At 26.5% G+C, this 23,426-nt stretch overlaps 1 protein-coding gene across 1 annotated transcript in view; it reads right to left on the bottom strand.

Moving 5' to 3' along the window:
- The window catches only part of ps (RNA-binding protein Nova-1-like protein passilla), a 55,911-nt gene that overhangs the window by 7,411 nt on the left and 25,074 nt on the right, over positions 1 to 23,426 (bottom strand). The window contains exons 2-6 of the mRNA XM_089222713.1: positions 11,734 to 11,883; positions 4,913 to 5,064; positions 4,586 to 4,739; positions 1,995 to 2,159; positions 1,329 to 1,500 (exon numbers count right to left, since the gene is read on the bottom strand). Coding sequence (XP_089078839.1) covers positions 1,329 to 1,500; positions 1,995 to 2,159; positions 4,586 to 4,739; positions 4,913 to 5,064; positions 11,734 to 11,883 — 793 coding nt within the window. The remainder of the gene's footprint in view (positions 1 to 1,328; positions 1,501 to 1,994; positions 2,160 to 4,585; positions 4,740 to 4,912; positions 5,065 to 11,733; positions 11,884 to 23,426) is intronic.

Raw genomic sequence — 23,426 nt, 5'->3', positions numbered from 1 at the left:
TATAATAAAAAAAAAAAAAACGTGTGTACATAACATAATAGTTGAACTCCATATATATATTTTCTTTTAAGTTCAAAAACATCTTGTCGATTTTCATTTATTTATAGATAAACCTATCAAACGTTTCTAAATATCCAATACCTACAATATTTCATACGGAATACTATACAATATCAAATTATTTAAATTAAAATTAAACAATTTTTCGTTATTATCTCTAGTACATGACATATTTAAATATTTTTTCCAAGCAAACTATCATATTATTTGACTTGCTACTTAAATTGTCATGGCGAGAGTTGTGCATCAACTTGCAAGTATTGCAAGGTATAACGTTGTGAACAAGATGTATTAAAATTATTATTATTATTTTTTTTTAATCGAAATAAAATAATATTGAGGATCTTAACAGGAGATATTTTAAATCTATGTTGTTATAATAATTATAACTATTTGCGAATATTCAAGTCAAATGTAATGCCCTACGGTTAACTCCACAAAGGATTCTTTGAAAAGTTCACACGTGACAGGCCTGAACTCAAGGCCTCTTTATTCAAACTAATAATAAGTACTGAATACCACCAATACCAATTTATGGTATTATATTATGTAATTGATGTGCATAAGTTATTGGCATTGGGCAATGAGGGACATCACATTTCATCATTCAATATTAAGTAAATACATATTTCAACAAGGAAATATTAGTAATGATTATAAAATCTTAATTAAATTATCAAATTTTATGTAAATATAATTAATATAATAATTTAATTAAAATATCTAGATTAGAATAAAGTAGATTAACCTCTTAAGCCGAGATCATAATTCAATAGTTTAAAAGAAATAAACCGCAATAATCGTTATGAATTACTTATATTAATATTAGAGTCCAATATCCAGGTGCGATATACCTACTGAAATCATAATCATAATAATATAATTTACTGATAATAAAAATAAGTAAAAACTAAATTATCTAGCTACAATACATTACATATTTAATATTCATGTATAATGTAAATTGTATACAGAATGATTTATATTCTATATTATGTACTACAGAGTTTTTTCAAAATATTTTATAACAAAAAATAAATTTCATTTTTTTTGTCTTACAACATTTTTACAAAAAAACTACTCGAGTTTTCATTATTTACAGTGATTTTCTGTAAGACAATTAATGTAGCAGAGTAAATAAACGACATTCTATGAAAAACATTCTTGACATTTTAAAAATCGAAATGCGTTCCGTCTAAATACGGCAATTCAAGCTCATGTAGGCAATAAAAAAGTGTAATTAAATTGTATTAATATGTTTCTCTTACTTGGCTAACGTCAAAAAGGCGACAGCTATTTCGTTGACTGCGGATTCTGGATATCCACTGGACCTCAATAACGGCTTTACGTTGTCTAAGAATTTGTTCGTGAATATACCATTACTGACATCCTGTGTAGATAATGGCGTGGCATTTAAGTTGTAACTAGTCTGGTTGTTGGCTGAAATTAGACAACGAGCACACGGTTAAACGATATGACCGCTAATACGGCATAATACCTACAACTATCTACGTATACTGTATAGGGGCGCGTAAGACAGAGGTATGTGCAGCAGGTCTGATCCTCACCCCCCCTCACCATTGCCTTATTTTATTATTGAATTATCTTGATCTAATAAAGGTGCATAGAAACATCTTGTTATATTATTTAGAATAATTAATAGATGAATTGACGAAAAATAAAATAAAATAAAATTTAATTTGAAAGTTTAATTACATAGAGGGTATTTAATAGTATATAGACGTATTTTTATGGTGCTCGGCGATAAGTTCTATCCACAGATCCGAACCATGTGGATGTTTAAAGAGGGGACTCGTACAAGTCACGTATACGCGATTTCAGTGTTTCATTATGCTCCTGATACGATCATTATGTATAACAAGAACGCAATAGTTATATTTTGATAAATAATTATAATACTGTGTAATACATACAGCAATTAGTGGTGGCCAGGGCGTAAGGTGATCCAGTCGGGTTGAAATTCGCCACAGGGCCATTGACGTCAGCGTAACTTAAATTCGGGCAGGACGCGCTCAACGGGTCTTCGATTATTTTGTTTAATATACACGAGCACACTTTTTTGTTTCCTTCCGTGTTACCTGCAACGAAATAATAATCCATTAAAAAAAAATCATACAACAAATACACCATGAATAAATCTGTAATAGAATTATATCAGAGCTACATGAAGCTATGCATTATTATTCATTTATTGTACAGTGTTGTAAAGTGTTTAAGAGGACGCTACACCCGCATGTGTTGTCTCCGTCTTACAAGTGCGTCCCATTGCAATAAGTGTTTCGCGCGGGAAAGAACCGAGAAAGCTACAGTTATAACTAAGAAACAAAATTTTCACCACATAAAAAGGAGAATTTTGTCTGTGCAATATCGTATTTATTTTTTCGATATCAGAACTACAAAAAAAGCTATTCATGCTTAAAAAAACACAACATTAATATATTATAGAACAATAAGGATGTTTTTTGTATAAGTGATATCGAAAAAATAAAAACGATATTGCACAGACAAAATTCTCCTTTTTATGTGGTGAAAATTTCGTTTCTTAGTTATAGCTGTATCTTTCTCGGTTCTTTCCCGTGCGAAACAGTTTTTGCAATGTTACGCACTTGTAAGACGGAGGCAACACATGCGGGTGTAGCGTCCTCTTAAACATTTTAGTAAAAGTGTTGTCTATTAATATAAATGTTTTGATGTGGAACAACTTTTTAAAATACTATTTTTATCGTGTGTTTAGATTTTATTTAAAAAACTTATTGGATATTCTATGTTTTTCGAATTTCTATCCTCGGGTCGAATGATTCATTTTATATAATATATTATTTTACTTTCATGAATTTTTTTTTTTATTATGTATGGTTATTATTGGAATAAAAAATCTAAATATTACAAACTACAAACGATTGTGGTAAGTAATAAAATAATAAAATGTAAATCAGTAATAACGATGAGTGTAAATGGGTGATTAAGTTAATTATTACATAAGATATTAATGAGATAGATCGGACATCTTGGCATAATGATTTCAATCCAAAAATATGATGATGATGTGTTCAGTCCTGAAACTACTTATTATAATATTTCCATGAAACCTACAAAGTTGATTTATATCTCATTAAAAATGGTTTGTCAAGTAGATAAAAAATGTGAAATTTAAAAACTAATCAACTTTTTAACAGTTAAAAAAATGGTTAATTTCAGCAGATTGGAGGAAGAATTTTATAATTTATAATGTTGTAAAATCGTATATTTTAGAAGAATTGCAGACTTGAAGAGTTTGAGGCCTTTATCTTTAATAGTTTATTTACTACAGACCTTTAAAGTTGTAAATCATAAAACACGCAAACATGTAGATTAGAACTTTGCGAAAGACAAAAATTCGTTTAAGTTTTTAAAAGAGCTAAAAAGTACGAGGTGAGTTTCATAGTAATAGTAAAACTAAAATATTAAAAAGGATTAACATTTTAGTAACAGAGTACAGACCACTAAAATTTATATGCTATAAAATAATATTCGCTCCAGTTCAGAAAAGTTTCTATTTTGAGCACTGCTTAAAGTACAATTTAGTATAATTCTTTAATAATAAAATATATACACAATATGGTGACCAGTCATTTGATCCGGTAAATAATATCCGCGACATTTGGTCCGGTGAAAAAATGTCCTGTATCAAAAATATCCGATAATTTTTCATTATTAACAAATTTGTTTAAAATAGTTACTTAAATAATTATTATAAATGTTTTGTACTACAAAAAATGATATTATGTATGTTTAAGTTAGTTTAAAATAAAATTAGTATGATATCTTCAAGTCTTAGATTTATAAGAATATACATGCAGACAAAATACTGATCAATGTTATCTGTACTTCGCTCGGTCAATTATAGTTTATGTATGTGAACAAACTTATCATGTTTAGTGTGTGTTCTGTAATCTGTATACGTCTATTCTATAATAGGTACTCCTCATAATTTTGTACACTGTACAGTATACTGGAATTTTTCTTAGTGTTTATTATGACTGTCCACACGATACAAATTTCTTTGCGGGAGGATTTTATAAGTTTGAATTATGCAACTAAAATTTATTAAAAGCCAAAAAGGCAAAAACATGTTGGTATAATATAACATTTTCCTGTACAGCAAGCATGAAGTGTACAAAAAATGTATGGCGTTGCTCTGATCATAAAAAATGTACATGCAAAAGCCGATGTCACACTACTTCAGAAGATGAATCAGGTAATTTAAATCAAAAATTAAGGTATTAGAACTGCTCCAATTCGCTTGAAAAATAATTTTCTTGAAATTTTTCTTGAATATACATTTTTTTAATGTCGAAAAATATGGAAAAATGTCGAAAATTGGTCAAACGATTATTCAAGATTTGGCTTATTATACAACACTGACAATATATAATAATATGGGACTAGCTATCTGTGCTGGTGATGCGAATAAAACGAGTAAAACATTATTAGTTATACAAAACATTTTATTATTATATTATACCTGACACGGTAATGCATCGTTCTTGGAGTGTAGTGTCTTTCGCCTTTTGCGATATTTGTACAAAACAACCGCTGTCTTCTTTCAACTGTTTGATGTACGCTCCGGCTTTACCAATAATCATACCAGCTGTCGAGTTGGGTATCAAAATTTTCACCTAATATGCGAAACATTTAATGTAATAAATTCGCTATAGTTTATTATTTGAGTATGATGGATATATTATTTTTACGAGCAATATAATATATATTGTGTAATGAGCGTACGTTTATTCGTTAATTATTTATTATTGTTGTCATCGCATTCGATATAACAATAATATGTAGTTACCTGTTTCTCTCGATCTGCAATGGCATCACCAGAATTTTGGACCCTATTTGATGCATCTGGCTTTTCCCGGATTCGTTCCATAATAAATGTAAGTGCAGCCATTATATGTTCAGAACTTGATCCAGAAATTATGCAAACTCTTTCGGTCGTGCCTAGAATTGTTAAATCGATTGTTACTTTAATTCAATTGTCTTTGTACATATTCGTAAGACTAAAACAGAATAACATTTGAGCATATTTTACAAATTGCATTATTAACATAATAAGAGGATTAACAAACGAACAGTTTTTTCTCCGACTAAAGCTTACAGTCTACAGCTAGAACTATGACCTTATTTTCGTTTCAGACTCATCTGTATGACGGCGACGATGCGAAAAGTGTTTCGAAAACATATTTGAATTTTTAACCATGTCTAACCCAAAACAGCTTTAACCACTTTCGACAATTATTTTTTTTTCTTTACAATAAAACCGAATAGTATATACATATATATATATATATATTTATACACAGTATATTATTAATTATTATGTCTATACACTTGATTTCATAAGTCCACGAAATGTCGATTGAACCCAGTCATAAAAATACATTATGAATAAATTAAAACCGGAAAATCAATCCCTCGAAGAGTTTTAGGATGGATTTCAAACGAGAATGAATTCCAATTACATCATTAGTTCGGTCGATACGTTGCTGAATTAAATTTGGTATATTCAATAGTAAAATAATGCGTGATTGCGACCCAGTATCGGTGTTAGTGGCGTGGCGTGCCCTGTTGTACTGGTACGGTAGAATATATCACACACTAATGATGACCATTTAGTCGCACACGCTCGCCTGTTTGTAATATTGCCTGTATCGAACTCCTTAAAAACGGTATGTTCATCATCCCCACGTTATTTATCGTTTGAATATAATTCGTTAAAAATTCATATTTTATAGAAATATTACACGTGAAATTAGGTTAACCGTGAGATATAAAAAAAATCATGAGCGGGACAGTGCTTATAGTGTATTCACTCGATAACCCCGGTGCAAGTATACGTACCTATTGTGTAACTTTTCTTTTAAATTTGAAAGCAATGATAAATCATAACATTCATAAAACTGTTCCATTGTTGTACCATCAATCTTACCGTTTTATCGTTATTTTTAAATTCTAAGCAAAGCTATGAATATAATATTGATTTTACAATGATGTATTGTTTTTTATTATAATTATTATTACTATTATTATTTTTGTATAACTGGTATTCTGATAAAATAAAAATTCTTACATTCTGTGAACAGGGATCTAAATACTAGTTATACAATTATGTTTTTATTTAAGGCCCAAAAAATTAATTTAGGGTAATTAATCCATCAAAAACTGCGCGCTGATTAAACTTTAAACTCTACAGTTGTGTTATAATTAAAAAATAATAAACAAATAAATTTAATCTTGTAAAATATAAATATTTGAAAAAAAATATTTGTACAGCATTACAGCTTACCGAGTTTCATTTAAAATCATTTTTCGAAAATAATTATTAGTAATAATCCTTTATTAAAAAAAAATAATAATAATAATGAAATACTCAAGGTGGATTGATATCAATGCACCTTGGTAATATTGATACTTGTGTAATGATAAGCGAATCAAGTCGAATGTCTAACACTCGGCCACAGCAATATCTAAATTTTTTATTTTGCATGAACACTTCATACAACTCTCATTTAAGGCTTATTGAATAAATCTATTTTAATAAACTTTTAATAAATTAAAGTGATATAATATTTATTTAAATATAATTTCTAAACAAATAAGTAGTGTACATTCTAGTAAAACTCCACCGTTAATAAATGTAAAACAGCTATATATAGAATTTAGTTATAAAAAATAAATTGTATTCGCTTTGGCATACTAAACAGTAAACATGGTAAAAATCGTTTGGAATTTCTCTATTTATGGAATAAGTGGATTATAAAGACGACAAAGTCAGTGAAGTCACCAAATTCAACACACTATAAAAAAATATGTTTATTTTACAAAAAAAGTGCTGAATTAACAATTAAACGACATGTACTGTATAATGTATAACATTATAACTCCCATTATGTGATGTCTACTTGAAGGAGTTTGTTTTATATTTTATCCATCGAATAATGGTTTTTATAAAATTGTTTTCACATGATAACACTAACACTGTTTAACTGAACAATACGAATCTCAGATATTGCAAGAAGAATGGATTAATATATTATTGTTCTCGTGAAAACCCTACTTTACAATATAATATAAAGCGGTATTTTGTATTTTACCTATATTGCAGGTATATTAGTAATCGTGTCAAGTGTCAATAACTTTATCAACCATTTCGATCTATTTTATAACAGAAAATAATTTACATGTTATGAAAAAAGAAAACAATACATTTATACTGATATTTATTAAAGATAGTACTTAAATAAAAAAGTAAAATGCATGCTCAAGCAAATTCTACAAAAAACACAATTAAAAAACGTATGTTTGAAGATAAAATATATTTGCATTTAAAAAGTTGCAAATTAGGTACCTAGCAACAAATTCGAAAAATTAAAGATAAAACTGTTGACTTGTTAAAATGTTGATTCAAAACTTAATTCAAGTGCAAAAGAATAAAATATAAAAATATTTAGCTAATCTGCATTTAATTTATAAAAAGTAAAAATTATTTAGTTACCTATATATGTTTATAAAAATAATTTAACTGGGATTTAATTCTATAGGTTAGATTTTCTAATCTCTGCGCCATTAATTATAAATAAGTAAATCATAAAGGGTTATTATTGTATATCAGAATATTCTAATGATGTTATTGGTTTATAAAATATGTTTATTAATAAAACCTATAAAAGCACTAAATTATTATGTTGGTGTTTAAAATTAATACATTTTTCCAACTTTGGATGTATATATATATATATACCTATACAATAATTACTAAATCTGTTTTTGATTTGAAGATTATACGTGTAGTGATCGAAGTGGCTTAAAATGGAAAGGAAAAGGCTAAAAAAGTATAAATCATTGACTATCGTTATAATACATTAATAATGTAAGTTGGAAATTAAGTTAAATTAAGTTAAATATAAAAAATCAATGCCATCTCCCTAAAAAATCGACTACTATATACATAAAATATTTAATTATATTACCCCTAGCAATATTAACTTATGAAAAACAATTTTCGGAATTTTTATAATTAAATTTTCCAGCCATTTTTATGAAATGATCTTTATTTTAAAGCTTTTCTAAAACTCAATTATTCATTCTACAAAAACCGCATAATGGAAATTCGTTAACACAAGTTGTTTTAATTTCTCCGAATGTCTCATATACAATAACACTGTTATATACGCACTTTTAAATAATCAAACTTTAACAACAAAAAACGATTTCAATATGCAATCAATACGAATCAACAGTCGTCATAAAATTAATATCTGTTATATAAATATATATGTAATATATGTTTTTACTTCCACTTCCGTAGTCATAAAATATAGCACGTTGCTATATCTGGAAGGTCAGAAAAATACCACTTGACAAATACAAGTATACATCTAACCTAATTTATACACCTAAACCTTATTTATATCATACATTAATAACCAAACACGATGTCATTGAACAATACAACAGTTTAACTTACATAAAATATAACTTGTTTGATATTTAAACGATACGTACCTTCTAACAAAGTGTTATATTATAATAACTATATTCTAATACATCCAATTTTAAAACGGTTAAAAATAAAAAGTGATACATTCAACACAGGAACATTCAGTAAATCTGTCCTAAAAAATATTTTTCTATCTATTATAAATTAAATAATAAATTATTTAAATATACGCCCGCGCCCTTTTGATCAATCAGAACCCTTATAACTTAAAACTTAAAAACATTTTGATATTTATAAGTTTATAACTATTTATGTGTTTATAAAAAACAGCATTTGTGAATTTATGAGTTGTATTACTTTTTTATTATATATAATAATTTATAAATTTAAAGGGATTTAAAATTTTAAACATTCAAAGATATATTTTTTTTAATAAAAATGTATAGGTGTCATTTTCATTGTTTGAAACAGATAGTATTAGTATGTAATAAATATGCTCTTCCAACCATTTTTAAACCCCATATTTTGCTACTAAGTAAACTATTTATATTCAATTTTCAATGATTTTAGAGTAGCTATTGTTATAATTGTTTCCATATAATGATTTTAGAACAGTGAAAAAGAAATATTTTTGTGATATACTATTAGTTATCTAAAGCGAAAACTGAAGAATCCTGCATAACTTCAAATTTTAAAAGCCATGTTTAAACATTAATCAAACTTTAATTATTTGATTTAGAATAAATTAGAAAATTGAATTATCATAAATAATAATTAATGTTTTTTGGAATCATTTGAATTGTTATATTTTATTTTAGGCAATTAATTCTTGAAATAAATGATAATGAATTAATACAATTTAAAATAATAGGTAATTATGGTTAATTCTATACCTAATTAATTCCAATATTAATAATCTGTTTGACGTATCTATGTCAATGTTAAGACTATTATTTTTTCTAATAGATATTTTGATGGAAAAATAATAATAACAATATAAAAAATATTATTTGGATAGGTAGTTAAATTGCTTGGTGTTTTTTAAATTAAAATTTGAAATCATAAAATGTATAGTATCTAAGTGAGGTATCTAGTGATTGCTATGTGACATTCTAGCAGAAAGTTATCTTAATTATATGAGAACTTAATATATATGAATGTTAAAAATCAATCTACAGAGTTTTGTTCAATTTGTAAGTATCCCTGAAATTTAAATGCCTAACTCCTAACTCGACTACAAATATTGGGAATTATTATTTTGGATACACCTATATGGATTCGTCCAATTCAAAGATAGGGATTTATTAAATTATATTATTAATTATTTTATTTATAGTGTTCAATCCACGAAGAAACATGATCTTATTCAACTTACTGAATAACGGTGCTATTCGTTTAATTACGTGGAAAGAGGTTTGAATTTATAAAATAGGAGGTATTGAAGTAGGTACTTAAATAAAATCAAAATATAAACATACAATGTGGATATATGTATATTATATATGCAGAGTAATAAACCAAAGATGCTTACTGCCATTTTTCCCTTTAATAATGAATTTGAATTTTGGAATTGTGTAAGAAAAAAGAACCATATTTTCAATAATGTTAATTTTTATATTGATAAACAGAATGTCCTGTGTGAATACATACTCCTTTTTTCAAATGATAACCATTTTTATTGTATGTAAATAGTTAAGCAAATCTTTATTGATAATTCTTTATTGAAAATGTCATTTAAAATCAAAAATCAAAATTGGAACAGGTAATTTTTGAGTTATTAAATTATATACACTCTAAGTGTAACAGTATTTTTATACATGGGAAATTTTTACAAGTTATAAAATGTGACGATAAAACTCATACCATCATACGATCATGATGATGGTGAAATGTTGATAGATTAATATTAACTACTGACATTTTCAATTTATCATACTCTCAAAATCTTGCTATATTCACATCTATATTTAACTCAAAAACAACAATTAAAATATAGATTTTTATACATCAATATTAGTATGAGTAGGTAATATCTACTATTTGAGTATAGATAGTAGTATAGTATACTATATAGTATAGTATAGTATATACTATCTATACTCAATGGTAATATGTATACATAGTATAATTTATTTATTGATTACATACATAATTATATTGTTATTAATTTACAGGAAAAATGAGCAACGCCCATTTTTTTTTTCTTAAATAAGTTTATAGCACCACATTACATTCATAAAATGGTAAATAAAAAATCTAAATATTTGAAATTAAAATCCTTGAGTACTTTAACTTAAAAATTTTAAGAATCTGAATTTGGATAAATGCAATACTAAAGGAGTGAACATATTTAGTGAATCATTTTGTATATATTTATTAATTTAAAACTTTACATATAAAAACCAACTGTAAAATATGCATGTTATTAAAGTATTCCCAAACCTAACCAAAGTTGCATAGCATAACTAAAAGGCTTAAAATAGACAACATTGAATCAATCAATGTTTTTCTTTTTTTTTATCAATAGGCAAATTGTAAGATTATAAATATTTGAACAATAAAATTAACAATTGATGGTATGCAATTTAAAAATGCTAATAAATTATAAAAATGTACAAATTGTAAAATATAAAAAAAATGCAACTTTTTTTGAGAATATAAGCAATGTAACTAAATATTAAATAACAATGTTGGCCTTATGCTTATAGCTCAATTTAATGAAAACATATTTTTGTAAATAAAACTATTTTGATTGATGATCATAGTACACAAAACTTAAAAATGAAGAAACCTATCAGTAAAACATATTTCCCCAATGTATATATAATATCTGATTTCCTTCGATTTACATGCCAACACTTAGAGTAAACACTTTTGTTCATTAGCAGCAACATGGTGACAACTAATTAGTCGCTAAATAAGCTATTGTATTGATGTCTCTGCATTGAATAAAATATAACTTCAATGTCAGATTTTAGACATAGAAATAACCAAATGTAAAAGGTGTATAAGGTGTATAAGATGTAGAATAGAAATATCATGTATTATTATTACGAATTAAAAATAAAATTACATTTGAATAACGTAAATTATAAACAATGTATTAAATAATACTTTCTAAAAAGGATTATTATGCAGAAAATATTAAAATAAATAACTAATCAACTTACCAGGATAAAAATCATTTGTTTTTGACATTTTAATCTTGGTATTGGTCTCTGTTTGTAGCTGTGCAATTGTCTCCCCGCCTTTACCAATGATGGCACCAGCAGTTATACAGGGAATTAAAATCTTCATGTGATACATTCCATCTGAATTTCCTAAAAAAATAATAATAAAATAGGTAACTAATTGTGATTAAACTAAACAATTATTATAAATTTTAATAAATGCATTCTTAAACTATAAACACAATTTATATTATTTAAACAAAAAAACAAAAAAATACTATAATATGCCTCAGAAAAATAGATTTAACAGAAATATTAATAACTATAATAAATATCGTTGATAACTTATCATATTAATATGTTCTATTTGTAATTCATATTAGATAAATAGATGTCAGTAAATTCCTCGCATTAAATTTAATCATATTGCTAAAGCTACTGAGAGGGTATAACTTCAAATAATAATTAAAAACATTTTATTGAAGTAGTATCAACAAGTAGGTTACTAGCTAAAAACACTTCTGATAAATTATTACCTACTGAATCTCACACAAAATATATTATAATCTGAAATTGGCCCCAATCTGCATAGGCCCGACCCGCGATTTTCGGAATATGAGATAATATCCTCTCTGGTCAGTACTGCAATCTAACGAGTATTCTAATATTATAATATATTGCTTAATTATATTTTATTTATTTTGTTGTTAAATCTATTTAAATTAGGACTCGAGTCTATAATATTTAACCACTTATTGTGTTTCTTTTGTATGGAAACCCATCTTGGTAGAATAGGATAATAGTACATATTTTATTATGTTAAATTGCTCACAAAGTTACAACCAGCCATCTCTATATGGGTATTCTCTGTCCGTCAATATGTCACGAATAACAATATCCACATAAGCACAAAAGTGTCATGTTAAAGTGATTGTATGAATATTTCGTATGCAATGTGCTTACAAATCGATATCTTTGAAACGTTCTCAAGTCTCGTTCACATTAAACATGGTTTGATAAAGCGTTTAAAAGGAAACGATATTTAGCTAACAATACGATATAATAATATATAATATTATTAAAATTAGTCCGTAAATTTCGGCCTAGTAGGTAAATTCGAAGAAAAAAACAATAACAATAATTGCATACTGTAAGAGCACATTAATCTCAATTAATTCACTTATTTAATTTCTACTGTGATCTATTTATAATCTGTAATGTTTTGACCAATAATTGTAAAAAAAAAAAATGGTATTTTGTAAGAATCGTTCAAATAATCTTAATAATATAAATATTAGAATAAAACGGATATGCCTATACAGTATACACAATAGGTACACATTAATATTTAAAAAAAATTGCAGATTATTAACTTAATTGCTCTTGATATTATGCTTGGGTTGAGTTTTCGTAATGAGTTGTGTGTGCATATTAATTTACAAATTACAAACATTTTGCACTAATTAACATTATCATGTTTGCAATGTTAACAGGTTGATCGCAAGTCCACAACGGGTTTTTTTCTTCAAATTACTAAAATCTGCTTTTGAGATTCAGGTCCTCAAAAAAAAAAAAACCAATTTGGCAATTTGTATTTTGCGGCTCTTTTTAGAATATTTAAAGTCTCACTGAAATCGATTTTCAGCGATACCACATTTAAGATTTTGACTCATGACTTCGTGAGTCATGAATTCTCAATAGTCAATAATCATTTTATTTTTCTCATTGCCTCATTGGATTTGAAATGCACAGTGTTACCACATAGAATATATTCTGTAGTTACCAACTTAAGTAGGTATATCAAGCTTGCAAATAATTGATAATTATAATTATAGTTATTGGTTTTTTTTTCGTTGACAAAAATATATTATTGAATAAACCAGCAGCTGGTATGATAGCCATTTTCTAATAAAACATGTTACCTAAAATAACTTCAAATATCTCATTTTGATCATTTCATTCCTGGACTGTTCTATTTTCTATTATAATACGTCAATGGGTATTTTTTTTTAAATAAATTTTATTGAAACCTTTCAAAAAACGTAGTGGTGTCAGGGAGTAAATGAGTTACCGTGAACCCAAAAAGAGTCTCATGGCGGCCATCTTGTTAAATATAAAATTGTGTGTTTGTAGTTTTGTACATAGTAAGTATACAAATTTTAATAATTATTATTAGGTATCTAAAATTATTTTTAAAATGTAATTACTTCGTGTCTTCGTCTATACTTTATAATATTTTATTTTAAAGCATAAATTAAATGGAAATGGGTAGTTCTGGTCCGTTGGCACAAAATTAATACTGATTGTAATTACACTTGGAATGGAATACTATATACCAGCTTTGGATATTCTGCCAAAATCACTAGCTCATTTGCCAAGTCTTTTAAAACTCAAATAATATCCCTGTCATTTGTCAATGTGTAAATGAATGTTTTGTATAATATTAAGTACTTTAGTTCTATGATTAACGAGTAATTTTGAAAGATTCTATTTCGTTTTAATTGATTTTAAACGTTGCAGTAACTTAAGAAATTATTTAGAAGTTAGAAGCGAACTATGTCTGCTATTTTGTTATTCAAAGGACGATGACTTTTTGTAACATGTTGTTTTGTAATCGATTGAAACTTGATAGATTATTACATCGTATGTTTACTACTATTCAAAAAAAAAAAAAAAAAACATTTGTGCAATCAAATATTATTTTAAACACGGGCGTAGAAATTCCTTATTTTAGGTATTAAGTACAATGTTACCTAGTGTGTAGTTATTATTATTGACACATTCAATAAAATATCAATAATATAATCTTTGTTATATGAACTGTTGTACCTAAGTGTAATAGGTACATTAGGTGCATAAAAATAATACAATACACACTTAATTTTTTCCTTTCTAATCTAGAAATAAACAACATTAATAAAAATAAACATATTATAAACATAAAATAACTTATGGAATCTTTGATGTAATTTATACATATTTTATTATTAAAACGATTTTCCATTACCTATTCCCTTTATTAGTCATAGGTACGTTCATGGTATTATAATATTATCGTGTTTTGTATGGTTGACTTAATAGAATAGTGTTTTATCTATGTACAATTAATTTCCATATTATGCTGTGAAATCGATGTACCTAATGTGCTCAGAAGCCGTACGTGAGATGTAAATATTAATATCTGTCCATGAATCTGTGTGGTTTTTTTCTAAATATGTATTTAAATGAATACAAAATCAATATATATTTTTTTTTTTGTAATAAATTTAGCCTATATTTCCTATTAATTAAATACAAAAATTGTTCTGGAGTAAATCAGATGTTTATTATTGATTATGGTGCTCATTGTGAAATTAACTTATTTCATTAGATTTCACCAGTACCAGATAACATAGATAGATGACCCGATTATACAAGTTTTCCTGTGCCGATTTATAATCCTACTCCACCCCTGCTCGTTTGAAGTAATATTGCATAATATTAATGTTCATAGCGCTGTTAAGTATGTATTACGTATTTTCTATACTATATTGTGTCAAGTAGGTAGGTAATAAAAATAAAATAATATTCAACTTATTGTTGGTAGACGATATTGTTCTTGTTGTGTATATTATATTTCAACGTAAACATTCAGTGTCGGGTAAAATGTTCTTGTAAATATACCTATTATCTCATGATTATTTTGAATTTGAACAGCACAGACATCACGCTGTTCCTTGTATGGTCTAATACCAACGGTAACGAAAATGATTTTTTGGAAATAAATTGGCATGAGATAATTCGATGAATGTACTATTCCATACGTTATGTTATATACGTCGGGCATTTTCAGACATAACTATTATTATTATTTAATACCGTTAAAATGATCTTGCCGGTAAAATGCTGAGTTTGTCATTTCCTAGGTCCTATAGTTAGTTAGGATAATGTTTCGATAGCTCAACTTCAAAAATAATGATTAATGGCTTTTATTACATGGACAACGAATTCGTGTTCAAAATACTAAGATACGATATATGATACATTTCGTAAAAATTAAGCCTAGAAATATATATTTATGACTATACCATTATTAGTTTTAAGTCCTACCTACAAAAGAATCGTGCAATTAATCTTCACAACGAGTAACTGCACGTTTTTATTTTATGAATACATGTTGTGAGATATATATGATACATATAACTTTTATTAAATTAAGCTCATCATAATGATTTTAAATTTATGTTAAATGCATGTTATGTGATGTTAAAAAATATTATTTTGCTATAAATAATTAAAACAAAATAAGAAAAAATCTGTTAAAGCAACAAATTATCCATAACAAAATCTTTGTATATTATTAGTATAAATTATAGTTTACTAATTAAGAATGTTCCACAGACCATATATATAATGTAAGGTCTTTACTAAAAAACCTCACGTTTCCTTTTTTAACGTTATAGTTTATATTTTACTTAGTATTTATTTTTTTTCAAGGAAAACTTCAAATCTCATTGCGTTTAAGGTCGAGGTTTAAGCTCTAGTTAAAATAGAATAGATATTAGATACTATAGATGAATAGTTAATGGCACATTATAAAATATTTTTCAAGTAAATCATAACCCGCTTATACGTTTTAGGTTACCTAATTAGGTAGGTAAAAGATCAACTGAAAAAATAATGAATGTATTGTATCTCTTAAGTTAACTATATATCAATATTTAATACTTTTCACTGAGTGAACATATTCATTAAATCGTATATAATAATATATTTATATTAAATGTTACTTGCTATATCACTCATGTTTGAAAACACTTGGCCATTAAAAAAATATCGTTATTTTGAAACTATTAACATAAAATATAACAAAAACCGTAAACAGTTTTTTTTCTCTCTAATCACGTATAATGAAGTTAATAATTTAAAAGTATATACTGCGATGTTCTGTTTTGTTTTCGATTCACCTTTCGAGTAATTGAATCGCTCATTTGTGTAGGGCAAACGCAAATAACAAACAACAACGAGGATATGCAGTGACGACGTCGTGCACCCTCTTTCGCATAACGAGCTATTCGATTGATATAAATAATATATACCTATATCGATTTCATAAATTAATTTATGCATTTCTGCTGGCACATGTGTATAAGTGCGTTTAATATAGGTACACACGTCACTAATAATTCAATATATTGTATTTAATGTAAGATTTTGAAACTATATAATACGGCGAGTATCTATACGATTTATGTGTATAGTTTTTGTATTGCGAGTTGGTATAATAATAGGATAGAATGTCAGTGTAAAAAGTCGTCATCGATCATCGAGCATAATAACAATTTAAAATGGACAGTATAGGTAGATAGATCGTAGGTATGTGGTATATATATATTGTATAATAATAATAAAAATATAACATTGACAACAACAACGACGACAGAGACGGACGGACGACAGACGTTTAGCTGGCAGCCGCGCGACGGTGAGCGTACTTGAAAATCGGTCGACCGATAGTGGCGATTTACTCACGGCCGATCAAGAATCGAACTAAAAAGTTTACTCGCCCGTCTCTCTATATTATACCGGTTGTACGTGCTAAACATATTGATCACGAATCACGACGAAGGCTTATATAGACGACAATCCAGTTTCCGATGTTATAATAATATAATATATATATATGTATGTATACGTTATACACAGACCGCCGGATGTAAGGCCCCGGAGGTACGTGACGCCGTCGCCGCGTGTACAAAAGTCAAAAACTTTTGATGTGAAAATGTTTTTCGCCAAAAACGAGCTCGCAACTCAAATATTTTAAGTCTAAATATTATTGTCATAATAATATTATGCGCAAAAATAAATAATAATACTACGTCATACCTATACAGACAGATCGCGATGATACCATCAGGAAAGTTTAGTGTGTGCGTAGACCATATAATTTTTTATATACCAAACGAAATCTACCGCAAATGATTATTTTACCATTTGACGTAATCAATTTCTCTCTCTCTTCTTATCTAAAGATCGCAAAAGTACATAGGTACGTACACAAATAACAATAATAATATGTATCTAATAGGTATATCATATAAACACCGTCATATTTTTCACCACAAATTACCGATCATTACACACACACAGCACAACATTGTCAAGGTCCCGCATATTATAGCAGATCCATAGGAATACACACATACATAGTATGTACCTATATTAAATGCATATAAGACATGACTAACTAACCCCGACGACCTCTACTAGGTTACTGTTACTGGCTCGGCCGCGCGAGAGTCTTATGGCGACCGGTTCGACCTTCAAAAATTTATATTACATACTATACTGGACACGTCCTCTGCAGTACTGCAGCCGACTGGTCGTACGTTTACGTCGCATAATGTATAATATGATGGTTGTCCCTCCTAGTGGAAAAAAAAACACCATGTTTTTCAAGAACTACCGAAGAACGTGTTTTTGTTCCAATATAATTATATGACTATATTACATATCTGTTTAAGAAAAATAAAATTTTTTTACCATCCGACGCGTAAATAAACGTAATCTTAGATCCATTAATGGCCCCAAACGAAATACTCGGATGATGCTTCCAGCTAGTTTCCACGAACATCTTTCGTCTAAAATATGCTGCATATATATTGTATAACTATTACTATGATTACGATGAACTAACGATAACTATGATTATGATTAACTAATGAAGTAATAACCGAATTATTAATTAAATTATTTTAAAAAGTATGACGATAAAAATCGTTTGCCCTCTGTAAAGTGAATATATTTTCAATCCAAAATAGATTATCGTAGTTAAAGTACCTGCCAGAATTTCAATACATCTTATACTTGTTGTTGTTTCACAGGCCAATTATAAATAGAAAAATCATTAATATTAAACAATTTACTGTTTAGAGCAATCATCGAGTACCTACGAAACGAATACTTACTGAACCATTTTTTATAATTATATACGCAGTCATATAAACATAAAATGGTATAATATAGTCATTAAATAATAATTAATGTACCTTTAAATGTTGGGAATCGTAATAAGTTAATAGCAACGAATTAAAAGATTCTATAAATAATTTGTAAGTTATTATTTATTGTTTCTCTACAATAAAATGAAGTGTGAAATTAATATCAATTTAATATTATAATATGGATAATCATTTATAGATATTATTCTTGGATCAATATGATGGATAATAGGTAGGTTAGTATACTTAATTTTTTTTCTCACCTGTGCGTAAATATAAAACTCAACCGTTGGTATAATTTATCGAAATATTCTGTATTACTGTTAAAGGTTAAACTTGCATTAATTTAATTTAAAACCTTGAACATGTGAACTAAACTATTATTTTGTTTTTTTATTTTTTTATTTAATTTTCATGAGAATATTCTTCGATCATTTAGTATCATTATTAAATAAATAATAGTATAATCATTTAACCGTATATACCCATTATAAAATATTATATAGCTATAAGACTTATCTAAATCAAGGGTGTCCATAGAATTATTATAACTTTGATAGATCATAATTTCCCACATCCATCATAAAATCAAAATTACAATCGGATGCATGAATTATTATAAATATTTATTCGGCAATAATTGATATATCGTATACCCCTCACGGTAATAAGTTCAATTTTAACTATTGATATATACAACATAAAATTTTTTTCATTTTCATTTCAAAATGATTATATAACGCTTAATTATTTTTCGTTTTTAGAACCTTGGTATAATTAACATCGAATTATTATTTATTGGAATTTGAAATTAAATAATAGACAAAATAATCAATGAATTATAATATGAAAAATGAAAGCATTTAATCATTAATCTTAGATGTTTATTGACTTATTGTATCGTTTTAAAAATAATTAATATATAAGCATCCAATATATTACAGACTTTAATAAAAACACAATTATATTCAAATAATTAATAAAAAAAAAAAAATTAACTTTCTTAATATAAAAGTTAGTGCTGTACAGGATGATACTTTTAAAATTAAGTCATTATTCTAGTAGTATTATAGTACCTACCTATAGATAAGTATTTAAAAACATTTTATAAATAGAAAATATTATAAAGACATATCTAAGACTTGTATTTAGATTAGCCTATGAGACTATACATTTTGAATACTTGCAAATTTAATATCAAAATAAAGTACTTTATGCTACACCAAAATATTTGAATACCTAGTTAAACTCGAACACTTTACATCACGGGCTTTAGCGGATTTAGTCTATCCTGACCGCTAACAACTTAATTAAGTTATATAAGACACCATTTTTGAATTTCACTGTTCACCTGGTGCAGGTTATCTAAAAAGTTTGGAAACTTTTTATAAAGTTCTTATACTTATTTTCAAAATGTTTTACATTACAGGCTATATTATTATACAATGTCTAAATACATAAAATTATATTATTTCTCAACACCACATAACAAATTGAGTTTTAATAACTCAATTACGAAGTATGTATTATTTTAAAATTGAAGGTGTTTCCGATGTATCACTACTCTAACGATATTTTGACTTAAATACACAATGTGTAGGTAGGTACATTTCTAATCATTACAAAAGGGAAATTCTAAAATGTTAAACAACATAAACTCTCAATTATTTAAAATCAAAATGAAAGTCCATTTAATAATAAATCCATCTATAGTTATAAATTGTAATGCATGCGATACATATACATACAATAGGTTAGGCTACCTTAAAAAAAAAATATATATATATTAGTCCATGTTGCAGTAGTATACACATAACTGACGGATGTTATTGTGTGGAAATGTCTGGTTATTATTCCTACTTAAAACCAAAACACCACTCGACAAAAATTTACATATTTTGTATGCTATTGAAATGTAAAAATTAAATCAAAGAAAATTGTATTACGACAACTACTAGAGTGTAGCTTAAAATATATAATAAACAATCAAATCTTCTACTCAGATAGTTAAACCTATATTGTCCATTTTATATAATATAGTGGCACAAAAATATCCCAATAAATCGTCATTGAGATTATTATGTACATTGTGTTTTAACTTCTAGCAAGAGGTGTTTTTTTATCTCTCCAACACACGCGCAACATGATGGAAAATTTGCGTTCAGCAGAATCAACCTTTTCTTGTTGGCTTCATCATTAAATTAATTTGATTTATATTGTCAAACTTAAAGTTGACGACATTATCTGTGTCTTAACGTTGGATATTTTAGAATATTTCAATTTAAATAATAGTAATGAACATTATAATTTTGTATCAGTTTACATGCTCATAACTAGCATAGAAATTGAAACATTATAAAAAAGCCAAAGTAAGAATACAGATGATAAGGTTCTTAACTTAAAGTTTGGTAAAAGTCAATTCACTCTAATCCTAAGACTAACAACAAAAGATTGGCTATATTATGATGCACTTATGCTGAACGCGATGGTTTTATTGCCATGTTGCGCATGGGGCATAATGAGAAAAAAATAGTGTGCTGACATCGTCTTAAAGTAATAACTTATTACTTATTACCAATAAGGTTTTAAAAAAATGACAGATTTATAACAATCACTATATCAATCAAAACATTAAAATGTTTAAATTAAAAATCTATTATGTTTGCCAAAATGTTTTATGGTAATTTTCTTTCTCAATTTTTTTGAGATTTAATTAAAAATATTTATCCGGATTAGTCTATTAACACCATAATCACCAAAGAAGGTAAACATAGAATTTCCTTCCGCCTGTTATATAATTATAATTATAATTAATTTATTATCGATGCAATAAAATGATTATCATCTTAAAATAAATCATTACGATAAAATTAATTACTTTTATGGTTTAAACGTAAAATACTTGATAAAATGAATAAGTTAAAACAATATTATTGAAAATTATTCCAAAAGTCAACAGTATGATTTATCTCATACTATTACTATTACTCAATTGGTTAAGACTATCAATTTAATATGTTAATATTTTTCTTTACACCATATTATAGAAACTCCCTTCAACTTAAAATAAAGTTATTTAAAGTTAATTTAAGAGAAATGGTTTTAAGTTATTGCTCATCAATTAAAAATGTATTAGGTATAATATAATTTTGTAGGAGTTTACAACAAAAAACAAAAAGGGAAACTCATATATCCAACAAATGATAATAAATAACTGAAAATACGCATGTATAACAAAGTAATATTTTTTGGAGTACTTATAAAAGATTAATATTTCCAAATATAATAAATCATTTTATTTTTTTTTTACTAAAAACGCTCATGACACATGTTGAGTATTCGTCTATTGTGCACGTGTATTCCAACAATTTTTCAATTCTTTAAAAAATGTTGATTTAAATTATACCAACTGCAGGAAATGCAATTATCCGAGAACTTGTTCACAATGTTTAGGTACTGTCAAAAGAACAAGAATTATTATTATATAATATAAAGCAATAAAATATAAACTTATAATATTATCTAATAATAGTGGTTCTTGTTTTTAAATAGGTACATTGGATTTCAACTGCTTTATAGGTACTAAACAGTAAGGGTAATAGACAATAGTAGTAAACTAGTAACCTTTACATGTTCTATATTTACTCACTGTAGATCCATTGATCATATACTATCTTATAAATTTCGTTCAACTTAATTCAAAAACTTTTTGAAAAACTTAACCAGCAGTGTTGTGATAGATGAAGTTCCGAAAAATGTGTTTTTGTTGTATATTGGTTTCCTTCTAAATTGTATTAAGAACTTCGACTGAAAAACATTGAATTCACGAGTTTTCCTAAAATTTAAAGCACTTTGACGCTTTGTGTAATAACTAATAAGAGAAGAAGAATGGTGTGATATTGTCTTAGTTTTGTGCCATCATCCAACAACTTCCTAGCTATATCTTCTTCAATAATAAAAAAAAATGTTTCACATTTTAAATGTCTGAAAGTTCAAAGTTTTCAAAATAATCAATTATGTTTAGTTTTAACTCGGTCATCTTATCACACAGATATTATTATATGTTTATATAGTTTATATCACTAGATATGATTAAGCCTATATCAGTTCATTTTTGACTAAAGGTAAACGTTTTATTGTTTGAATTTATAGTTCGCAACATATATATACTATGAAAATATTCAAGAAAACATTTTGTATGCTAATACATTTTTGACGAAAAAAAAAATTAGTTGAATAAATAAATATTAAATACATACAATATAATATGAGATAATTTATGGTACTTAGTAGCTAGTAATTGTCAAAAATATTTTTAATAAAGTTAAATAACGCGAAAATGGTAGGTAAATAATATTGGATAATATAACCATAAGTTTCAGTGTATTAAACAATAAATCTTACATATAAATGATGAGTACATTAATGTACCTATTTATATATTATATTATTATGATATGATGCAACCACTGAAAATTGATAAAACTTAATAAATTATTATTTCAATAAGATATAAATGATGAACAATGCATATAGTACCTACGAATATTATATTAGATATAAAGTTCAATATAAATTATACAATTAATAATTTTTATAAAGGATCATCAATTCAATTTCTGTATAATTTATCGTTTTTAGTACATGCGCGTATTATTCTATTATACGGATATTAAGAACGCAGATTACAGCAATACCATTATTCATTAATAT

The sequence above is a fragment of the Diuraphis noxia genome, unplaced genomic scaffold, assembly GCF_037042655.1.
Source record: "Diuraphis noxia isolate RWA-SAM2 unplaced genomic scaffold, SU_Dnox_SAM2 contig0003, whole genome shotgun sequence".
Lineage (NCBI taxonomy): Eukaryota > Metazoa > Arthropoda > Insecta > Hemiptera > Aphididae > Diuraphis > Diuraphis noxia.
This window is presented reverse-complemented; position numbering and strand designations above follow the sequence as displayed.